Here is a 21781-nt window from a genome sequence, read left to right as displayed (position 1 = left end):
CCAAATACCTAAAGAAAAATACAGTGTGGGATTTCCAGGCTGGATTTTCACATAAGGTAACAAAGTGACTGGAAGTGCCCCTGGAACCAGCAAGAGAGTAACATTCTTTTTCTTATCTCTGAGAAATATGGGTCAGGAAAACATCTCTGTCCTCACCCAAACAAAGATTTCAGCTGGGCCCAAGCGTGAGCAGAGGAGTAATTATGGGTCTTTGTCACCATTTTTAGTCTATACAAAATTAGGGGATGTTTTTGTGACAAAACTTGCTGTTGGCATCCCTTGTTCTGCAGCTCCTCACCTGAAGGCTACAATGCTGCTGTACTAAATGCTCAGAGCTAAAATGAGCATTTTCCCGGGCCCAGCCTTACTTAGCTGCTGGATTTTGGGAATTCCTTTGTTTGAGCCCCATCTCCGGGAGTTTCAGCTGTTCCTGACAGCACCTCTTGTCAATCAGTATTCAAATATTCAAATTATACAACTATTCAAATTCACAGCAGGTATGCACCAAGGAGATAAGAACTTTCTCCTTACATTCCAAAGAGTTTTCTGTCAACCCTCCTTAGTGTTCTTAGAACCAGATGAGGTGGGGGGAGGAAAACCATCTCTGGGAAGCACATGTGGAATAATCATCAACCAGCCAGCCTCTGGAGAGAATGCAGAGCCAATGAAGAAGACAGCGCAGGGACAGGTTGAAAATTAACTCCTGGCTTGGCTCCACCTCTTAACCAGCAAAGGGTGCTCTCAAAAATGATTTATAAAGCAGCCTGGCGACCCCTCGGTGGGCTCTGCATCCGTGTGGGGTTTGGTTCTCCGGGATGCTGATGCCTTCTTAGGCTGTGGGAGGATCTGCTGAGGAGCAGGGGAGGTTTGGAGTGGCAGTGATGAGTGGGGTGAAGGTGACAGCCCTGGGGAGTCTCTCCAAGCTGCTGAAAAGGCTCTGGGCTGTGCCAGCACGGCCCTGCAGCCTGGCTGCCTGCTCCCGGAAAAACATCAGGAATGCTGCCTGTAAGTGCCTGCAGCTCCTCCGAATCGCTGCGGAATGGGAGAGGCTGGGGTGGGAAGAGAGCCGGTGTGGTTGGGTGTTGTTCTTATTTATTAGCGGATTAAAAAGGGGGATTTGGGAATGTGGTTGGAAATTCGAAAAAAAAAAAAAAAAAGTGGATGGAATGAAGGAAGTGAAAATATTTTGTGGAATTTCAGGGTTCCACCTTGTTTGCGATTTCTGCTGTCGGTGGCACGGTGATTTTTGTGACTCTAACCGGTGACAAAAAGCAATCATTACTTGGGAGGCTTGGCTGCTTTCAATGAAAACTGTTCATGAGCATAATTCAAAACACATTTAGCACAGATTGATTCTGACTTGGAATTTCATAGCCACTGTAGTGTTTGATTTGGAAAATGAGGCCTTGAACAAGCCACAAACCCCTCCAAATGTGCTGTACAGACCTCAAATAAATCACTTTGAAGTGCAAGACACTCCTGGAGGATGTTAAAGATTTAGTTATTTAAAATACTGATTAACTTGCTTTCAGATAATATGGGGCCAGCCAGAGATTGTGTCTATTCACTGCTGTGAAGATAATGCCAGCTGGAGAATAGCAAAGAGTAATTTCTTGTAGCTAGAAAAACCTTTTGTTTCTTTTTTTTTTTTTCCTCTGTAAATTTGTTCATGATAATAACTTCTGCCAAAGAAGAGAGCTGGGTTCCTATTTTAACACTTTGTGGTTGCCCTGGGTAAGAGGGATCCCATTGCAAGAAGAGATCAGTTTGTTCCATCCAAGGAGCACTGCTGATTGAATGAGCCACAACTGGTGTCTATTTTTACTCACATTCCTCTTTTCAATTTAAGACAGATCCTGTTTACTCCTTCAACCTTTCTCGTGCAGGAAATGCCAAAACAAACTGATTTGGGAAATCCCTGTCTTTGGAATCCCTGTTTTTGGCAGGCAGGGGGAGGACAGGAGCTCGGAGTGAGGCAGCCTGGGGGTTACTCCACAGTTACTCACACCAGGTTTGAACAACTCAAAGGCTGACAGTTTCTGGAGCTTTTGGATTCCCCTTATGACCCTGCAAGGACAAAAGGCTTTTCCTGCACTTCACTATAGAAACACTGGGGAGAATTGTGGCACGGATGTCAAAATTCCCAGTGGTGTGGAGGATAGGGAGTGTCAGTGCCAAGCTCATGGAAGTGGAGGATTCAGACATTGATTTTTTAGAATAATTGCTGGAAATGTTCTCCCTGGGGATTTTAAAGCCTAATTTAGTGATTATTAGCAGAGCAGGTCTGAAATGATTTTTTTTCTTTCTTGCCATTTTAGAAGTAGTTACAAGAAAAGCGAATCCTTCAAGGTTTGGGGTTTTTTTATCCCAAAGCATTGTACAAATCCTGCAGAGCCACACAATCCAGGTGTGCCATCTCCAGGCCTGCACACACAACTGCAGTGCCTCCCCAAATTGCCCAGGAGTTCTCTTCCAAGCTCTTCCTAAACCTGCATGCATAATTTCAGCAAATGTTTTTTATACAGGAGGAGATAAAGCCTCTGTTTGCTTTACCCTGCCAGCTGGAATTACCTCCCCCTTATCTGGGCTCAGCCACTTCCTCCTCAGCCAAACTCTGTGGAGGCAGAGGAAAACTCAGCATTTCCCAATCTGCTGTGCTCCCCTGTCAAGCTGGGAGCACCCTGTCAGCTACATCTGTTTGATAAAAAAGCTCTGGGCTGTTTATCAATAAACTGGCTTAAACCACAGCCCCCAGCTGACATCAATTCAGCAGAACTTTCAGCACCTTGTCACCATGGGGCCTGAGCCAAGCAGTGCTGTTATCCTCCAAAATCTTGATTCAGACCAAAAAAAGCTTCAAGGAAATCAACCTGTCTTGGATTTCCTCTGGTCCCAGTGGCTGAAGCAGAGCTGTGGTCCTTTAAAATACTGAGTTTCAGCAACATGTATATTTTATTTTCTTGTTCAGAATGTGTTGCTATGGCAAACAGGGCTTTATTTCCTTCCCTTGGGTGGGGTTTCTCAGCTCTTCCCACCACACTGTTTGCCCTGGTTTATCTCATTTGTAAAGAAATCAAAGCACTTGATTCAAGAGGTATTTTCCTTTTCAAAGATTAAAACCTTTATTTTCATCTGGATCATGATTCCCACCCTGAAGCTTTTGATGCTTGCATCAATCCTAAAAGGACTTTTTAAGAACTACTTCAAAAGCTGCGATTAATTATGGGAAATTATTCCAAAGATTGGGACTATTTGGATGGCTCTATATATCTGGGTAAAGTGGGAAAAAAACGTGGGGCAAATGTAAGAAGCCTCCAAACATGATAAAATTAAATGAAGCATCACTGTGTCTGATGGGGATTTTTAAAAATTCCTAAATAAATGAGGCACAGATTGGGTCTGCTTGTGGCAGATCCCTTTTCACAGGTGATTCACATCTTGGTCAGGCTTTTTGTATGACAAAATTCAGTTTCCCAGTACCAGAGATGGGTGCGTGACAAAGACAAACACCAGCCCAGGCCTTTCCTCAGTGAGCAAAGGCTGCAAACTGCATACTCAATTCTAACTCTCACCTTTTTTAAAATTAACTTTGGCCATTTGAAAACTCGAAGGTGAGATTTCTATTTCTCTTCCCGCACAGATTCTGCATCACTTGAGCTCTTCCCTTTCTGGTTGTGGAAATTCAATGCTAGAGTTTTAATGAACTTCATACTCGGGAAGAAGTAGCATGTGCAAAACTGGATGGAGATTCTGTGAGTGATTCAGGAGGGAAAGAAAATTGTTGCAGATATTCCTTTTAATTTCGTATCTCACCAGCCCACAATTTCTGTGAGCATGCTGTAAACTTCCTTTTTGTTGTGCTGTTCAGCCCACAAGAAGTAACTTGCTCTGTTAGTGAAAAACTCTGTAAAAAAATCTTCACATTTTTCAAAACCTTGCAGGATCAAACCACCAGAAAGCTTCATGAAGTTGTCTTGTCTTAATGGTGGCACAACGTAAAGCAGTGGAGCTTGTGGCTTTTTATTTCATCAGCTTTAACATACAGAAAAGGGATGGTTGTGATTTTCTGTAATTACACAACCAGGTGTAGATGTAATTTCTAAGCTGCCCAAGATTATCAGTTGTACTTAGAGGACATCGTGGAAGAATGGAAAAGGGAGAATGGTGGAGGGATGACAGCAGTTTGTTGGTAGATGAGAATAAGCCCCAGTATCTCCTTTTTATGTTGAATATAAAACACCTGAAGCCCATCTGGGCTGTCCTGTGGTCCATCAAACTTCAGCAGGACATATCTGTGCTAGAGAGTTGCCTAACAATGATCAATAAGCTGTTAAACTTGATTAAGCTTGACTGAATCATGATGTTTATGGGCAGCAGGTCTTTTCAATTTCATCGATTGTCCATCTACAGGAAGCATTCTGTTGAGAATAGTAAATTAGCCACCCTAAAAAACCCTGTGAGTCAAACCAAAAATTCATTTGCTTTCAGTTTTGCTACACAAAAGAGACTCTGCAGGGAGGAAGTAAAATGAAATTTAAACCCAGTTTAACATCCTGACATCACAAGCTGTTTGTACATCTCCTGATGATCTGTTTGTGATCATGCAGCCACTCAAAGCAAATCGTTGGTCAGGTTTCAACCTGCTCTTACTCAACTCAGGAGTTCTTTAAACATATTATACTGTGAATGCAATGGAAACTTCTTATGCAATGTGGGTGAAACAGGGCAAACACTTCTTGGTTGACTCTGGTTGAGTAGCTGGTCCTGTCTTGATTTCAGTAAAACATTCTCAGTGTTACATCAGGCTCCTTGTGAAAATTCAAAAGTACAAGATAAAAAAAATCCCCAAAAGAGAAATGCAGATTTTCAAATTTATTTTGAGAGTAACTGGGAAATACAATTGTACAGCAAGAGGAAGGTCGGGAGATAAGGGTGGTCTGCTCCTGGTTGCCCAAGAGAATGGGCAAAAATTGGAATTCTTGTTTTTCTGTGCTTTCACTGATGCTTTCAGCTTTCTCCAGGATTTCTTTTTAATCAGTTTCATTGAGATTTCTCTGCTTCAGGCAGTGTCAGGTGAATACCGAGTTCAGTTGAGTTGACCCTTTCACCATCCAAGGTGAGACTAGTTTGGCCTCTTGCCTTTGTGACAGCCAAGGAAAGTAAACATAAATATTAACTTTTCATAACATTTCCAAATGTGGCTTGGAGAGGGGACCTTGCTGTGCCAGGGCCACCCACCTCTGTGCTTTTTTTTTTTTTGTGTGAGGGAATAAACACTTTTTTTTAGGATGTTAGGGCATTAGGGGATTAGGTGTTAGGGGATGCACTTGGTGTGAGGGAAATAAATGCTATTTTGATGTGAGGGGATGCTTTTTTGGGTGAGGCAATACTCTTTTGAGGGGATGTTCTCGATGTGAAGGAATCCCTTTTGATGTGAAGGGCCACGCTTGCTGTGAAAAATGCATATTTTATGATTGGCTTTTCGCAAATATTACAATAAATATTATATATGTAATGTTAGAAAGTTATGCTGTATTAATTATCTAAAGTAGTGTGATAAGTGTAGTTTTAGGTTACAACACAATGTTAAAATAGAAACTCTGTGATATAGAATTTGTTACAAGCTCACGCAGGAAGATGAGATAATCAAGAAACTCTTCACACAGAGATGACAGTGAAGGGGGTTGATAAAAAGTTACAGCCTCCTTATCAGAAAAAACAAACATTCTTCCACCTTCTCTCCGTCTTTGTGGAACCAACAGGATTAAGAAGTTAAGAAAAAACAGAAAAGTTCTTAATTTGCAAGGAATTTATGCATCATGTATGAGATATATGAATATACAACAGGCGGTTGCATTTAAGGTTATTCCTTTGTTCACAAGAGATGCTTTCTGTGACTTAGTGTCCAAGAGCATCCGGATGTCCGTAATTCTTTGCTTTTTATTGTCTTATAACTGTCCTAGCTCTAAATTTTATTACTCTAATTGTATTACTATCGTTATAAATGAAAATTAGTCCAGCCAAATTAAAAACGAAATAATAAAAAATTTATTTAGGATCGAATTCTCTCTGAGCCAGCCACAAGGAAAAGGACAGCGCCGAGCCCGGGTTCGGCGCTGGGTGCGTGACAGGAAGGACGCCTCTAAACTTTATTACTCCCATTGTATTATTATTTTTATAACCGTTTTGTCATTATTAAACTTTGAAAAACCAAGCGATGGCGTATTTCACAGCCCCGAGCCGCCGCTCCGGGGCTGTCACAGCGTGAGGAGCCGCCCATGGCGGACCCCGCCCGGGCCATGGCGGGGAGGCCGTGCCGGAAAGGGCCGGGCCGGGCTGGGCGGCTCCGCGATCTCCGCCGCGATGCTGCCGCTGCTCCGCCGAGCTTGGGTGGCCGTCATCGCCTCTTCTTCATCCTCCTCCTCCTCACGGCGGGGCAGCCGCCGGTGCAGCCTCGGTGCCTGCTGCTCGTACCGCCTGCGAGACGCCCGTGAGTGCCGCTCTCCCTCAGCGCGCCCCGCCGCTGTCCCGCCATCGCTGCCCGACTGCGTGAGGGAGCCGCAGCGCTCTGCCTGGCTGAAACATCGGCCTGATGTTTTCTGCAGCACTGAAGTGGCAGTGTTTCCAATATATTCCCGATATATTTTCCGCCGCCTTTGCCCCAGTTGTCCTTATGGAGCGTCGTAGTTTGCTCCTCACTGAGGGAAACGGGGTGGGGGGGGAAGTTATTCGGCCACTCTTCGTGCGAGTGGTTTGAAGGTTTCATTTCTTTCCAGTTGCTCGTTTAAAAGACCTTTTTAGGTCTTTTAAATAAAATACGTTTTTTGAAACACTGAAGTGGCGGTGTTTCAAATATATTCCCTATATATTTTGCCTGAATTGACTTTATGGAGCGTCGTAGTTTGCGCCTCACTGAGGGAAACGGGGGGGTGTGTGTGGGGGGGAGAGGTTATTCGGCCACTCCTCGTGTGAGTGGATTGAAGGTTTAATTTCTTTCCAGTTGCTCGTTTAAAAGACCTTGAACAGTCGTATCTTGTGAAGTAGCCTGTAAAGTGATGCTCAAAGCATCGCGATTTGGGGTTCAGCAGGGGGACTGTTCACTGGGTGAACAGCTCCACACAGGCGGCGGGTCTGCTTTTAAGCAGAATAAAGTCCTGTGGAAGCCATTCATGTACCTATCCTGCTTGTGCTAATTTGAGGGGTCCAGGCTGCCCCCAAAATGATGGGTTTGGGTTTGACAGGGGTGGGATCAGCAGGAGCTTCTCTGCACGAAGCAGTTTGGTCAGGATTGGGGTTAGCTCCTGCAACAGGAGCTCTGGACACCCCTTTGTGGAGTAACCCCTGTGCTTGTGTTTTCTCCTAGAGAATGTTTTGCTTCCCAGTGGGAATTATCCCATGTCTGGAGCGCTCCCAGCTCAGCTGGTGGTGCTGGTGTGGAAAAAAAGCTGTAAAACAAAGCCGCCTTAAAATCTGGCAATAATAGGAAAACGTTGTCTTTTTCTGGGAAATAAGGGGATAGTTTCTTTGCAGAACTTTCTGCAAAGGTACTGACATGGTTCTAAGTCAAATTACTGCACTTCCCTGTTTGGCTTTGAGTCATGCAACTGGAATGTTTTATTTTTCTTTCACTTTTCTGGGCACCAGCTGACTCGAATTAGCCTTTTGTGACACAGCACCTTCCCTTGCCAGAAAGTTCTGTATCCTGCATTAGGCTGACTCTCCTCCTTATCTTGCAGTGCATCCGCTGTGGCAGAGCCCACTGACAATTCCCGGAGGCACCCGCCAATCTCCCATCAACATCCAGTGGAGGGACAGCGTTTATGATCCCTTCCTGAAGCCTCTGAAAATCAGCTACGACCCCACCACCTGTCTTCACATCTGGAACAATGGCTACTCCTTCCTGGTGGAGTTTGATGATTCTACTGATAGGTCAAGTAAGTAAAAACTCAGGGAAAAAAAAAAGTCTATTAAAAAGAAAAATCTATTAAAAATCTATTTAATGTCTTGTTAATGCTAAGAGAGGAGAAATATTTGTGTGATGTAAGACCTGCTGTTGAAAATGAATGCACAGTTAGAAAATGCTGAGTTTACATGTGGTTTGCATGATGAAGAAATTCTACAGACTTCACATTTACAGTGTTCTTACTACCATGGGCATTATGCACAAATCCCCTGCTGTATGTTGAAACTCCTTTCACAAGCCACAGTGCCGTGTCTTGTAGGTTTTGTAATAAACTTTAGCCACACGAGTCAATATTCAGTCATTTCTATGTGTATCTACTCAATCTGAAACCTGATTCACTCACTGCTCCTTATTGAAGTAATCTGCCACTTATCTTTTGTGGTGTTAATAAAGATATTTACTGCACTTGAAATAATCAGCAGGCAAATGAGTTGCAGTTGGAAAGCACACAGGCTTATCTGTGTGGGGTTTTAGGGAGTGAAATAACACTGAGTTCTGCCCTCGGGAGCAGGTGTGTGTGTATCCCTGTTGTTTTAGGGGAAGCAGGAGTGCATGGAAAATCCAACCATGCATTCCAGCAATTTCATGCAAATAAACCTCTGACCTGAGTGGCTCAACAGAATAAAAAAATTGACTTAAAAATCAAGATATTGCTCCCAAATCCCAGATTTTCTATCCACTGTTCCTTATAAAAGATGCCTTTAGCAAAGGATATTGCAGAATATGAAGATATTTCATAAGGGTGGGTGAGCTGGTAGCAATTGGTCAGGGCTGTTGTGAAGCACATGATTGCTCAGCTTGTCCTGCAGGAAAAAACTGAAGGACCCTAAGCAAGTTTGAACCTGCTGGATTGGAGTAATTTATGTTTTAAATGGCTGCTCACCATGAGAGCTCCTCCAGCTTCCTGAGGGATTTAGCAATGCCCTCGGGGAGGGAGCCTCCAGCACACCAAACAAACACTTTGTCTTCACAACACCAACATTTCTGGTTGATGTTTGGACGGAGGCTGATAAAACAGTGCAGCAAAAACGGTGGTGGTGGAATGCAGGGAGCTTGTGTGATGTTCGGGGCTTGTTTTGTTTTTCTTGTTTCTAGCTGTTCACTTGGAATAATCAATTTCCAAAAGGGAATAATCCATTTCCAAGAGGGAATATCCTTGCCCTTGCTCATTTAAGCACTGGTTTCATGAAGAAGTGCTATTTTTTTTCAGTGAGGTTGGGTTACGGGACAGACATGACTTGATTTAAAGTGATTTAAATTTACTAACTTCAGATTGGCTTTGCTTTTCATTAAAAAACCTCTTGCTTTATAAGCCACACCCCACTATCAGTTAAGGATAAGATCCTGAAAAGTGTTTGGGAAAGAGGAATTGCCTGTAGGGGATTCAGAAATATGCAATATTTAATTGCACAGGAGCAGTTTCTGTGACATAAAGGCAAGGCTGGAATCATCAGGCCTTTGAGGCAATAGTTCACCTCTGAAAGATCTTACCTGCTTTGTCTGTAATCCTTTCCTTGAGGTAAATCTTTCCCTGTGAGCATTTGCTGCCTTTTCATCATCCTCATCTTCCTTAAATGAATTCAAGTCCATGAAGGGTAGGATGGCATCAATCAGTCAGTGACAGGGCTCCAAAATGACAGAGAAGCAACAGACAGTGAGGAGTTGCTGCATAACCCCCAATTCTCAGGTGCCTGCCTCTCTCCTCCACCTTTCTCTCTTTATTCTTGCTGTTTCTGCTTTTTCTCACTGCCAGCTTCTGTCTAACAATCATAGAATTCCAGAGAAGAAAGCTTGGGAACAAACAAAAGCACCACAGTCGAAACAGAAGATGAGAAAGACACCCAGGATAGACAAAAATGCCTGAATCCTGACATGGGGTTTGCAAGACTTGGGCTAAAGCTGAAGGTAGAGCAGGAGGAAGAAGAGGGTGAGGGGAAGGTATGTACAGCATGTGGTCTGTCTGTGTGTGGTGCCACCAGAAATGAGGCTCAAGCAGAGCCAGGGCTGCAAGAAACACCTGGTGTGATTCTTGTTGTTAGAGCCCCTTAAACTTCAGTTTTGTTTTGAAATTGTCAAGGTTGTAATTTGAGAAGAAATGTTTCTGAAGGGACTAAAGTTCCTGCTTGTTTCCTGTCACTTTCTGGTGGCCGCTACAGGAACCTGACTCCATACATGTATCTGTGCTAAGGTTATTTGTGAGGCAAATATTCAAGTGGATGTGGTTACTAACACAAATTTGTACTCACTTGTGGGTTTGCATCATCACATACTCAGGAGTGGATTGTGTTAGAGCACAGAAATTCACTTTGAGAGGCTTGGCTGTGTGACCCACATGTTTATCCCACCCCTTCCCCAGCACAGAATCCCAGCATGGTTTGGGTGGGAAGGACCTTAAAGCTGATCCCATCCTACCCCCTGCCCTAGGCAGGGACACCCTCCACCACCCCAGGCTGCTCCAAACCCTGTCCAGCCTGGCCTTGGACACTTCCAGGGATGGGGCATTAAGTTTTCCTAGTGATGGTCAGCATTGCATTCATGCCCAGGGCTCAGCAGCAGGGGATGAAATTAATTCAATGTCACTTTGCACAGCTCCTTTTAATTTATTCCTTTTTCACAGACAGGCCTGGCTGGATAGGATTTCAAACCTGCTGGCTGGCTTTCAGGAAAAATAATACAACAAAATCTCTTAATGCCTCTCATTGTTTTCTCCTTAGCATGGAAGTGATTAACTTATTTCCAAAAGCAGTTTTGGGATTAGGTGCTTCATACCAAGGTTTGCTGTATAACTTCCCCGTGTCCTGCAGTTCAGTATAAATCAGCAGATGCTGATGGTTTAGTGCTGGACGAACCCTTTGTAAAGCTCTTTTCCAACCTAAATGATTCCCTGATTCCATAAGTGTTATTAGCCCTTGGGAAGCAATTAGAGTTTCTCATTTACCAGATGTTCTGATTTCATAATTAGCAAGATGACTTTGCAGGATGGTTTTGGTCCAGGTAGGAGGGAATGAGTGGAAGCAGAAAGCTGGGCATGGACTTCTTCACTCATGTGCTTGCAGAAGGCATACTGAAATCAGGAGAACAGACTGAAGTTTTACCTTTACTAATTGATTAAAAGGGCATTAAATCTTCTAGAAACCTGCCCAGTGGCAGACTGGATGCTTAAATCCTTCCTGAACAGCTTGTAGGCACAACAAAACATATTTCTGGCTGACCTTTGCTTGTGCAGTCTGGAAGGTGTGTAGAAGCAGAATAAGATGTCTGGATTTTTGTAGCTTGCAGGAGATTTGAACATTTTACTCAATATACTGATTTGTCTGGCATGATTTGCTTTTTGAAGTCTTGTCATGAGAAATGTCACAGATCCTTGTGGGATGTCATTGAATACATTTAATAGATATGTCACTGCTGTGTCACCTGGTCAGGCAGTCCTGACACTCCTGCTCTGACAGGGGTGAGAATGTGACACTCATCACTGTGACTGTGCCAAACTTGGTGTCACCTGGGAAAACATTCCCTCGGGGGGAGATGGATGAGGAGACTTCCCTCATCTCCAGTTTGGTGCAGGGAAAACTGGGAATGTGTTTGCTTGAATAATTTGGTCATGGCAAAGTGTAGATAGGTGCTGTTTGAGTTGCTCCACCTGATACTTTTTCACGGGCAAATTTTTTCTAAGAATTTACTTGTCTGGCCAATTCTAAATCATATTTATTAACATGTGTGCCTTGTTTTGTTTTCTAGCCATCATTGGAGGCCCCTTGGAAAACCAGTACAGGCTAAAGCAGTTCCACTTCCACTGGGGAGCTATCAACGACTGGGGCTCAGAGCACACAGTTGACTGTAAATTTTACCCAGCAGAGGTATGGTATGAAACCCTAAACAATGCCAACACTTGTCTCAGGTGTGTCTGTGAAAACTCCCAAATTGAGGAATTGCAGTTTCTTTTGAAGTGCTACAGCTCACCTGCTGTTTTATTCTATAAAAATTCATCTTCACTATGTTTTCTGGAGAAGAATGACCTGAAAACTGGACATCATCCATTACTGAAAGTTAAAAATCACATTGTTTATTTTTACTAAACCTTTCAGAGATTGTCACCCACAAAACATACACTAATTACTCTTATAAAACACCCCTTTATTTTCTGTTTGCAACTGTTGAACAGTTACTAAAATAGCAAAACTTGGATGCTTAAGTAACTGCTAAGAAAGAAAACGCCAATAAAAAGGATGAAGTCAGTGAAAATGTGGAACTGACAGCTTTGACCACAGTTTTTTGCCAAAGGAGAAGAATTTGTCAAGTGATGATGGGTTATTTTTAAGAAGAGTTTCTCTCCTGTTGGTGTGTTCATGGTGGTGCTGCCAGCTTGGCAAGATCCTCATTAGCAGGGAGACTGTGGCTAAGTTTTTGGGCTGGGGTATTTATTTATCACACAAAACCCCTCAATGTATTGGCTGTCTGCAGTGCAGAGGAAGACTGTTGTGTGCAGGAGGATGTCCTCAGGAGGACAGGGTGCTCTGCTCCTCCTGGGAAGAGAGGAAAGAGGTGAAGACTGAGCTTTGTCTGTGCCTTTGACCAGTGTTCCTGGAGAGAGACTCCCATGGACTAAATCCCTTTTATAAATGGGAAATTCAGTGGGTCTTAAATATTTAAACCAAAAACCAAAAAAGGAAGGGAAGGACCATTATTTACCAAGAGCACTTTGTTCCTTGTTTCTCTTGTTTCTGAGGAGCTCCCTGCAGTGCCTCACCCTGCCAAGGAGCAAATGCAGCCAGGTATGAAGTCAGGTGTGGTGTCTGTGCTCTGTGCAGGGGTTGATTTCTCCCTCACTCCTCTTTCAGCTGCATTTGGTGCACTGGAATGCTGTGGAGTACCCGAGTTTTGAGGAAGCTGTGATGGAAGGGAATGGCCTGGCTGTTATTGGAGTGTTCCTAAAGGTAATTTTGTTTTGTGGGACTGGTTGTGATGGGGCCTTTCTGCTTGCATTCTGTTAAAGCAATTTAGGGCACTAAGGGAAGGCTGAGAGGGGATCCCATCAATCCATATCAGTGTTCCCAGGGGGTGTCAGAGGATGGTGCTCTGTTCAATGCCAGTGACAGGATGAGGAGCGATGGCCAGAAGCTAAAAAAAGTTTCACCTCAATGGGAAGAACTTTCTGTTGAGGGTGGAACAGCTGCCCTGGGAGGATATGGAATCTCCCTGTCTGGGAACATTCCAAACCCACCTGGATGTGTTCCTCCAGCTGCCCCTGCCTTGGGCTGGATGATCTCCAGAGCTCCCTTCCAACCCTAAACATTCTGTGATTATTGTTATGAAAGAATACTAAGGCTGACAGATAGAACTGATTGATTACTGATCAGCTTATTGATTCTCCACCCCTCCCTGTCCCTGCAGCTGGGAGCACGGCACGAGGGGCTGCAGACCCTGGTGGATGCCCTGCCAGCAGTCAGACACAAGGTCAGTGCTCTGAGGTGTCCCACCCATTGTCACCCAGCAGAAAGAACACTTGGAGAGCCACAAAACACCCAGAAAAGCCTTCTTCCTTAGATTTTACCGGGGGGTAAAATTGAGTTGATTGACGCCTTGGAAGTGGGAAGGGAAGCTGATTTTTCAGGAGGAATTGGATACTTGAAGCTTTCAAAACCTCTTGAAGAAATGCTGCTCTTGAGATTGTTTCTCCTTTAAGGACATGCTTGAAGTAGGGGTTTATTTACTATGGGATTAAGGCTTTTTGATTTTTGTCTGCTCTTTGAAGAGGTTATTTGCTTTTTTATAAACACTGAATTTTCTGCTGGGGGAATGGGATCGTTCCTGGCAGGCTCCTGCCAGGAGAGGGAGCGCTGAGTCTCTGACAGAAGCATTTCTTGTTCCCTTCTGAAAGCGGGGAAAAACCACATCGACCTCTTCAGCTTCTAATCTCATCCAGCTGAAGTCGCTGTGCCTCTACTTCTCACAGGAAGGAGTTTTTAAAATCCAGATAAAACAAGTTTTTATATCAGAGCGGTGACAGCTCTGCCAGATAAACACCAAACATGTCAGTTCAGTGCCAGAAGACCTCCCCAAATCTGAATATACATCTATTGTGACAATATAATAATTTACAGCATGTGAATTTAAAAGAAAATAAGCCAAGATCCCCCAGTATATCCTGAAAATCCCCCTGGAGCAATATTTGTGTGGGAAATCCTGGGTTTTGAAGCTCCTACGTTCTGTCTGATATCCCACATGTGGGAATGAACACCTTAGGCTGTTGATCCTTCTCACTCCTTGTTTCTCCTACACTGAATTCCTAATGGCTTGTGGGAGACAGCAGAAATATTTAACTTTTGCCTGCTCAGCAGCTGCCTCTTACACCTCAGCCCCAATTTTACACAAATTCGAGGGATTTAAAATACTAACACTATTAATATTCCCAACACCCTATTTCCCACACGTAAGTTTTTCACCTCACTGTCAAGACCATTTTTAACTTTGTCCGTTTTTTTCTCAAAACACCATCCTTAAAAATGTTTTTTGCCTAATATTTAGGACACTGTGATCGAGTTTGATGTCTTTGATCCCTCGTGCCTGATCCCTTCCTGCCCTGATTACTGGACCTACGCTGGCTCCTTGACTACTCCCCCCCTCACTGAATCAGTCACATGGATCATTAAGAAGAAGCCAATCGAGGTGGATGAGGATCAGGTAAAAATCTCAATTTTCCTTTCAGATCACACCTCTTGCTGCCACACAGATGCTCAGAAACAGTTGTTCACCAGCAATTCTCTGAAAAGACAAAAATTCAGTGTTTTCAGAGTTCTGCGACACTTTCAACCCAGGATTTGGGGAGGAATCCTGGCATTAACAGTCACTAATACTGAAAGACCTCTCCAAGATGTTTTTCCAGCTTTGTTCAACTTTTCCATCTATTATCAAGAGTTTTATCTTGATCTGTGATATACAATTCTGGAAGCTGCCCCTTGAAAACTTGGGGAGTTTTAGGAACTTACTGGAATTCTCATAATTTTGCCCTCCTTTTTGTGGAAGGAAGGGAAAATGGGAAGATGTTTATGACATGGAGATGGTTAACAGAGAACTGCAGGCATAGTGTGGCATTCCTTCAAATTGAAATTTTTCCTATTTTTTCTTTTTCTCTTGGCTTCTTAACTCTCATAGCAATGACTTACCACTGGAATGGCCTTGTGAGCATTAAAAGCTGATCTGCTGCTGCAGTTATAAATCAGTGAGAGAACAACTTGGGGATTTTTGGGGTTCCCTCTTTTCTGGGTGCCAGGGAGGCTGTAAATGGAGGTTGGATGAAGTATTTGAGTGAGGAAATAGCTCTCTCAGGCGTGCCACATTTGGGATTTAATTTCCATAAAGATGGCAGATGACTGATAATTCTCCCATGCTGGCGTGGATAACGGGACAATCTTTACCAGCAGATGTGGCTGCTAAAACCCCTCAGAACACAAACCTAGCGCTACCCTTGATTTTATCCCCTCTCCAAACTCCTGTCCTTTGCCACGAATTCCCCAAGTGGGGGATTCCTGGCGTGTTGACTGGAGTGGCCGTTTGTGGTTCCCAGCTGGAGGCCTTTCGGACGCTGCTGTTCACGTCGCACGGGGAGGAGGAGAGGAGGATGGTGGACAACTTCCGCCCGCTGCAGCCGCTGATGAACCGCACCGTGCGCTCGTCCTTCCGCCCCCAGCTCGGCCCTTAGCTGGCCCAGAGCCCCCAGCTCTGCCTGCACAGCATTTCCCAGCATTGCTCCTTCTCTCCGTGCCCTGCCAGTGCTCCCTGGCTGGCCCTAGGGAAGCTCTGGGGTGGCACACTACTCACACAACGGACGATAGACGTAGAAGGGGAAAGAACTTAAAGAGACGATTTATTTCCTGACTCCACTATGTATAGAATAGTAAAACTGACAGTGGATTGGTGGATTGCCACCTCTCCAACTACACTGGTTGAACTAACACTCTTTCAATTCCCTCCACTTACAAAGAAAAATGTAAAACAGTCATTGTTTACTTGAACAGTGGGAGAAGATTCAGTAGAAATATGTAAGCATCAGAAGGCATAAGAAACTTTTAGAACTTTAAAACTCTCAACAAAACAAAGTAACAGTGGGGTTTTTTAGTTTTGCATTATTTTTTAAGAAGTGAGTAATATTAACCCTTAACAAATTGAATTGTTCGGAGGCAAGGGTCAAGAAGGAATTACTAAGACAGTTAAAAACAAGGATAGGAGAGCTCGTCCCCTGCTCTTCTCTGAATTGTTCTGTGTTTCTTCAAATGCTCTTTCAGTGCCTTTCATGAATTAATAATCCTGGGTAAAAAAATGTTTAGAAGCAGGAAGTGGGAAGAAAAGTATCAGTACCGGACTGATCAGATCCTTTTAGGGAATTGTTTGATGTCTGGGAAGAGAACTTGCTTGTCTCAGAGACACTGTACCTTCTTCCTTTCTCCTTGGATGAGAGGACAAGGACAAAAATGCCATTCTGTGTTTGATGTGGGTGTCACAGAATGCCCTCTGTAACTACACCAGGAGCCAGAAGACTTTTTCTAAAACCCTAGAAGCTTTTGGCTTTGGCAGCTTTTGTTTTCCCATGTTAATAATCTGTCAGTAGAAGGGAGGAGAAGAGAATTCACGAGTGCCTCAAGACTGGCAGGAGCAGCAAATCAGGTGAAAATGTCCAATTGATCCCAGGAAACTGATCACATCAAAGGAAAGCAAGATTAGATAAGGCCCAGCTGACCCTTCCAGTGGGATCAGGAGGGCAAAAGCCCAAACCAATTCCTCAAACCAGTGCTAGGAAAGGGTTTTTATTTCAGTAACTCACTGAGCACCAGTGCTCTCTTCAAAGTTTTGCCTTGGGATATATTTTCCTATAAAAGCACCCAGCTTCAGGACCAGTGGGGACCAGTTTGTTTTTATTGCACCTTATGGTAACAAGGTCCAGTGGGGTTGGAATTGATTTGTGGACCAAGCTGAGCTGCTGTGTGAGCTGCCAGCTCTGAGCCTTTCCCAGGAGCTGTGGTCCAGCAGCCCCAGGGATCAGTGACCTCTCACATCCTACTAAACCTAATTTTCTCTCAGGCACCTTTCTCTCTGTCCCTTCACACTCTGCTGTATTTAGCTGATAAAATTCCTGCACCAGGTTTCTGATGAGGAGCAGCTCTGCCTGTGAACTCCCTGTGTGATTTCCATGGGTCCAGTCTCTTTCCTCCCTCTGTCTGATTCCTGGTGGGATTCAGTGAAGCCACAACCTGGTTTGGCAATGCTAAATCCATCCCTTTCCAATTGGTACTTTGGTTTTTTTGAAGTCCAAGTACTCTGTTTCAAAGCACTTTAACACTTTTCAGCGTGACCCTGATGATATTAAGGGTTTGAGATAATGTTGAACCAGTTGAGTGCCCAGATCCTGCCTTTCCTCCTCAATAGCTCTACCTCAGGCTGTTATTCTGGTGCCTCAGTTGTGCCTTTGTCCCCTGCGATGTGGCCACTTCAATTGAGTGACTCTGGATGCTGAAAGGAAGGAAATCTCCCTCTATCCCAGTGTAGGATACTTTTCCTGTTGGGAATTCAGTGGAGTTCTTTGCTTTCACCACTTCCCCCAAGCCCTCCCTGCCTGGGGGAACATTTCCATCCTGGTTGTGCCATCTCCCTTTGGATGGAGCTGGGATTATCCTGGGATAGTGGAAGGTGTCCCTGCCACGGCAGGGATGGCACTGGATAAGCTTTAATGTCCTTTCCCACCCAAACCATTCCTGATTTTCTGATTCCATGACCTCAGCTGAACTCTGCAGGCTTTGCCATCATCACACAGATTTTTAGCTACAAATCCACATCAGTGATGATTTTGCTGGCGAATGATACATTCCAAAACAAAGCTGGAAGGAGTATCTCCCAGTCCAGTAAAAATTATTTTACTTTTTGCCTGAATATATAATAATTATGGTCCAGTCATTAAGTCTGAGATATTTATTCAGTGCTGTTCTTGCAGACACTTTCTGAGGAGGACTCTGGAGAAAGATGGCAGCAGCTCAGATATTTTCTACTCATTAATAGAAAAAATTGTAATACAAAGACATCTTAATGTTGCCTTTTATTTAAAAACAGCAGCACTGGGCTGTAGATGCATCAATCTCCTTATCATTTATGAATGGATCTTTAAAAAAGCTTTTGTAATTGCTTTTGTAATTTCCACTGACTTTTTGGATTTCTCTGATCTACTGAGAAGAATCACCAGTCGATGTAGCTTTCCCAACAAACCCAAAAAGCAGATTATTTTAGGGATCTTCCAGGGTGTAACTGTTTAACTTCAGCTTCTCTGGAGCTCTGTAGCAGCCTCACACGCACCGAGTTCTCCATGGTTTGCTCCACACAATCAGATTTTCCCTCCTGGATGTGTAAATCCTATTTGAACCACCCTGCATCCACCAGAGGGAATGTGGGATATTCCCTTCCCAGTGATCCAGTTAAAGTTCTCAGATTTATTTAAAATTCTCCCAGAGATTTACTTTGTTCAAGTATTGCCATGGAAGCTTTGTTAGAGAATAGTGAATTACCCAGTGATACAGTTAAGCTGTGTCCATATTTCCATCAAATCACACCTATTTTTACTGACATAAAATGAAGAAATTCCAGTTTCAACACTGGTCACTTCAAATACCTGGAAACAGGGTTAATGTAGATAAAAAATAACTACTGTGTTACAAAAAAAAGTTTTACAGGGTTTTACATTTATTTTACTATTTCTTGATGTTCTTAATGTTTACTGCATTTATGTATAGTGTTTTAGCATCTCCTTAAGACAGGGAGGAGCTCAGCTGCAGGGCAGATTGTTGGAATTAATCTGGAAATGAACACACTGAGGGTTTTTTGTTTGTTTGTTTTTTCCAATTCCAACTTTTCTGTTGCAATGACTTTATTGACCTTGTGAATGTCAAGTTTAGGAAAATAATTGTGTTTAAATCAAGAGATGGGATAGAATTCCTGTGCCTTGTTCTCTCAGTTCTGTGTGGAAAAATGATTTGATTGTTGGGTTAGAGCTGATTTTGCACAATTAAGTTAAAAAGGAATCTTTGGGCTCTTTTGGGTGGCACAATACAAAAGGGTCAAAGCACATATTTGTATTTTCCTTGCATAAGAGTCACTTTATTTGTAAATACTGCCCTGGGAGGCATTCCTGGGGCAGCAGATCCCAGGAATTAAAGACTGTCCCAGGAATAATTCTGAGACAGCTCCCTGCAAAGAGAGGAGAAGGTTTGGAGGTCTGTGCTGGTCTGATTCCAGCTGCCTTTCAGGATTCCTCTGAAATGCTGCTCTCACCTTGTCCTGGGTGACTTCACAGTGGGGACACCTTCCTCTGGAGCTGGAATGTTTGATCCCTGTTCCTGCATTCCAGAACTTTCACCCTTCAGGTTTTCCTGCCCACTTTTGTGCTGCCTGTTCTGTCAGGGATGACAGGAGGGTCTCCCCTGGTTTTGGAAGCTCCAGAATTGGAGTTTGCTTTGATCTCCACAGGGTTTTAGAGGACTGGAATCCTGCTTTGGATGAAGGGTCCCCTCATGCCTTAATTTGAGATGTTTTAACTTGTATTTCCTGGCACATCTTGGCTTTTCTTTTTTCTCTGTGCATCTCGTTTTTGTGGCCTTTATGATGTTGTGTATTTAATGTGTGTTACCTGTCTGATCATAACTGAAATCACTGTCTGCAGACAGCACCTGAACAGGGAATGCTTTATGTTTTCCTGGGATACAGGCCCTTGCCCAGAGTTTTTCCCTAATGTATAGAACCCTTCAGCTGCTGCATTTTACATTGTTACATTAGTGTGCAACTACAATAAAGGAACAGAGAAACCCATGCCTGTATCTCGTTGTGTAATTAAGCTTTTCAAGTTAAAAAAAAAAATAAAAAAAGTAAAATTTCCTCTCAAAAAAAGATCAGAATTCCTCTTTGGGAATGCCCCAGTTCATAAGGAGCAGAATCTGATCAGTTGTCAGATGTTCTGTGATACTTCCAAGCCCTGAAAGACTCTGCTGAGCTGTGTAAGAATGAAAGCACAAAGAGCCCTGTGTGCTGCTGAAGGGTATCCCATGATTGCTCACGCCCAGCCAGATGCCACAGGCCATCTCCAGCAGCATTCCAGACTTTTGGGATCTTTCCTGAACCCTTTCTCTGGACACTGCCCATTCAGCTGGAACTGTCAGCTGAGCTCCTTCCTCTGTCCTGTCATAAAACTGAGCCTGTGTGGTGTGACTCAGCTGCTGCTTGTGGCTACAAAAATGCTACCAAATAACCCTAAAAAACCCTCTAAAGGCCATTCAATTACTGATACAAATTAAAAGTTGATATAAGAGAGTGGGGTTAGATTAGATATGGGGAAGGAATCATTCCTGTGAGGGTGGGAGGCCCTCACTCAGGGTGCTCCTGGATCCCTGGCAGTGCCCAGGGCAGGCTGGGCAGGGCTTGGAGCAGCCTGGGACAGTGGAAGGTGTCAGGGTTGGAGCTGGATGAGCTCTGGTGTCCCTTCATCCCAAACCATCCCATGATTCCATGAACACTGGGTGAAATAACTGGTAATTTCTGTCTCACAGCTGAGCCACACCTGGAGCCCCGCTGTCACCCAGACAGGTTTTGTTTAGCTGGATTAATCTAAAGAAGTTTCTTTTAATAGGAAAACCAGGAGATTCCATTCCAGGTTAAGGAATGCCCCTAAAATAATGGTAGGTAATGTTTCTAGAGGCTTCTCCAAGTGTCCTGGTGGCTGGGCAGCCCATTTTCTTCTGAAGGAAGAGTGGCCTGGGTTAGGAGTGAGGCCAGCTCTGCTCTTGTGACCATGTAATGGTTCTAGAAGCTGCCACCATTTCCATTTACCCAGGACAAGCAGCTCTGAGCTCTTTAATCAGCACAGCTGAGGTGTTTGCTGAAGAAATGGGGGATTTATGCCAGCAGGGTGACTGGATCAAGGCAGCTTTTTCCAAATAACTGGTTCAAAACATCCCCATCCCTCCTCACAAATGGCCCATTTGCTCCTGCTCCTGCTCATTGTTTGTGCTTCTGACAAATCATTCCTTTCCTCCTCCTTTTTGATGTGCCAAACTCTGAGTGTTAGCACATGGAGAGCTGATTGGATAATCAAATAGTCTTCAAAGATCCTGCGGAAGAACTTGGGGGCCTGAGGAGAGGTAATGCTCAGGGCCGGGCTGATAACAACACCCGGCACCGGCAGGTGCTTTGAAGATATCGGCTCTGGGAACACACCCCAGCGCCAGCCTGGTGTTTTCTCAGAAATACAAATGGAAAAACAGTTGCAGAATGAACTCCCATGCAATAATTTGCAAGAGAGTCAAGCACGAGGTTGGCTTGGAACAGGGCAGTTCAGTGGCTGCTATCCCACAGCCTCTGGAGCCTGGGATTTCCAGTCTTCCGAAGAAATTCCCCTTTTGGAAGAGTTAGAACAGGATAACTCTGTCCCATTCTTGTGGGAGTTCATGGAAATGTCTGTGTGGGTTCATACCAGGTGTAAAATGCCCGTGGTGGGATTCTTGGGGTTAGCAGTTGGACTTGATCCCTGTGGGTCCCTTCCAGCTCAGGAAATCCTGGTTCTAGGTCATTATTGGCCTTGAGGACCTTGGCCTGGAGCACTGCAGAAGTAAATCCCTTGATAAATGATTTTATTCTCCCAAATATATAACTGAGTTTGAGTGTTCATCTGAAAACACCTGAAGCAAATACTTAATTTCAATCCCAGTCCTGTCTGCTACATCCTGATGTAACAAGGTTGACACAGGGATAATTCCATATGTTGTAAGTATCTGATTTTTTTTCCTGATT

General features: G+C 43.9%; 1 protein-coding gene across 2 annotated transcripts; it reads left to right on the top strand.

Moving 5' to 3' along the window:
• The first annotated feature begins 737 nt into the window (after positions 1-737).
• CA5A (carbonic anhydrase 5A) lies at positions 738-19807 on the top strand. Of its 2 annotated transcripts, none has more exons than XM_021526939.2 (7): positions 738-1005; positions 7737-7934; positions 11702-11820; positions 12802-12897; positions 13355-13417; positions 14489-14644; positions 15528-19807. In XM_021526939.2, exons 1-7 carry the CDS (start codon positions 882-884, stop codon positions 15660-15662), a joined length of 891 nt encoding a protein of 296 aa, XP_021382614.1. In that variant the 5' UTR covers positions 738-881; the 3' UTR covers positions 15663-19807. The 2 variants fall into 2 exon arrangements, with proteins under 2 accessions (XP_021382614.1, XP_021382615.2); XM_021526940.3 differs by lacking the exon at positions 738-1005 and adding an exon at positions 6337-6490.
• Positions 19808-21781: the final 1974 nt, after the last annotated feature.

This window comes from Lonchura striata, chromosome 13 (genome assembly GCF_046129695.1).
Source record: "Lonchura striata isolate bLonStr1 chromosome 13, bLonStr1.mat, whole genome shotgun sequence".
Lineage (NCBI taxonomy): Eukaryota > Metazoa > Chordata > Aves > Passeriformes > Estrildidae > Lonchura > Lonchura striata.
This window is presented reverse-complemented; position numbering and strand designations above follow the sequence as displayed.